The sequence below is a fragment of the Eimeria mitis genome, genomic scaffold (assembly GCF_000499745.2).
Source record: "Eimeria mitis Houghton genomic scaffold, Emh_scaff1768, whole genome shotgun sequence".
NCBI lineage: Eukaryota > Apicomplexa > Conoidasida > Eucoccidiorida > Eimeriidae > Eimeria > Eimeria mitis.
In genome coordinates this window covers 6,959-8,236 of record NW_013570085.1, presented here as the reverse complement: position 1 = coordinate 8,236, position 1,278 = coordinate 6,959, and the positions used below count along the sequence as shown (strand labels likewise).

General features: G+C 49.0%; 1 protein-coding gene across 1 annotated transcript in view; it reads left to right on the top strand.

Moving 5' to 3' along the window:
* EMH_0043220 (uncharacterized protein) overlaps nt 1-313 on the top strand; it is a gene marked incomplete at both ends in the record, with an annotated part of 480 nt that extends 167 nt beyond the window's left edge. Inside the window, one exon of the mRNA XM_013495824.1 lies at nt 3-313. Coding sequence (XP_013351278.1) covers nt 3-313 — 311 coding nt within the window. The remainder of the gene's footprint in view (nt 1-2) is intronic.
* Nucleotides 314-1,278: the final 965 nt, after the last annotated feature.

Here is a 1,278-nt window from a genome sequence, read left to right as displayed (position 1 = left end):
ACCCACGCATAGAACACTCCTGCAGCAGCAACAGCAACAAGTGCAGCAGCAACAACCCATACAACAACAGCAACAGCAGCAGCAGCAGCAGCAACAACAGCAACAGGAGCAGCAACAGCAACACCCCCAGCAACATCAGCAGCAGCACCCGCAGCCGAATCAACACCCCCACCAGCAGCAGCAGCAGCCCCCACCGCTGCAGCAAAACCCCTCAGCAGCAGCAGCACCCTCAACAACAACAACAGCACCCCCAGCAGCAGCAGCAGCAGCAGCAGCAGCAACGGACCATAGTGGAATTGCTGCTCAAATGTAAGTTCACACATTTGTACTATCTCCCTATACAGCAGATCCTCGAGGGTTTTAAAGCGAGAGCTTATGTCGGCCTTGTCTCTCTCCTGCAGCAACACAAAGTCAATACACAACAACTGCTGCTGCTGCTGCTGCTGCTGCTGCTGCTGCTAATACTGCTGCTGCTGCTAATACTGCTGCTGCTGCTGCTGCTGCTGCTGCTGTTGATGCTGTTGGTGCTTGTATGTTGCTCGTTGCTGCTGTAGCAGCAACGGTGGGGACTAGTACGCAGAATATGCACGGCACAGCAGCAGCAGCTGCTGCTGCTGCAGCAAGAATAATACGGGGAGGAGCAGCAGCAGCAGCAGCAGCAGCAAACGAAAAATATATATAAACTCAGCAGCAGCAAGACAAGCAACACCAGAAGCGGCTGAAGCAGCAGCAACAGCAGCAGCAGCAGCAGCAGCAAAAGGGGACGAACCGTCTGGGTATAAATAACCAAAGTTAGGGAAAAGAGAATGCTTCTCTAGCTGCTGCTGCTGCTGCTGCTGCTGCTGATCTGTGCTGAGAGAGTTTATCGCCAGAGACAAAACCCTAAAGTCCGCCTCAGTCTGAACACACACAAACCCTAAACCCTAAACCCTAAACCCTAAACCCTAAACCCTAACCCTGAGCCACAAACCCTCACTCTTCAACCCCTAAACCCTAAACCCTAAACCCCAAACACTAGACACTAGAAGAGTGGCGTTTCAGGGTTTAGGGTTTAGGGTTTAGGGTTAGGAGGGGCGCTGCCACGCCAAACGAAGAAAAAAAAAAGTTATAATACATTGAGTACATGCATGACAAAAAAACAGTAAAAAAGAGAAAAATAAAAAGGGAGACGAAAAAAAAAGGAGACAAATAAAAAAGGAGACAAAAAAAAAGAAACCCTACAAAACCAGCCAAGCCAAAAATAAATAAATAAATAAATAAATACCTTCAGTATACACG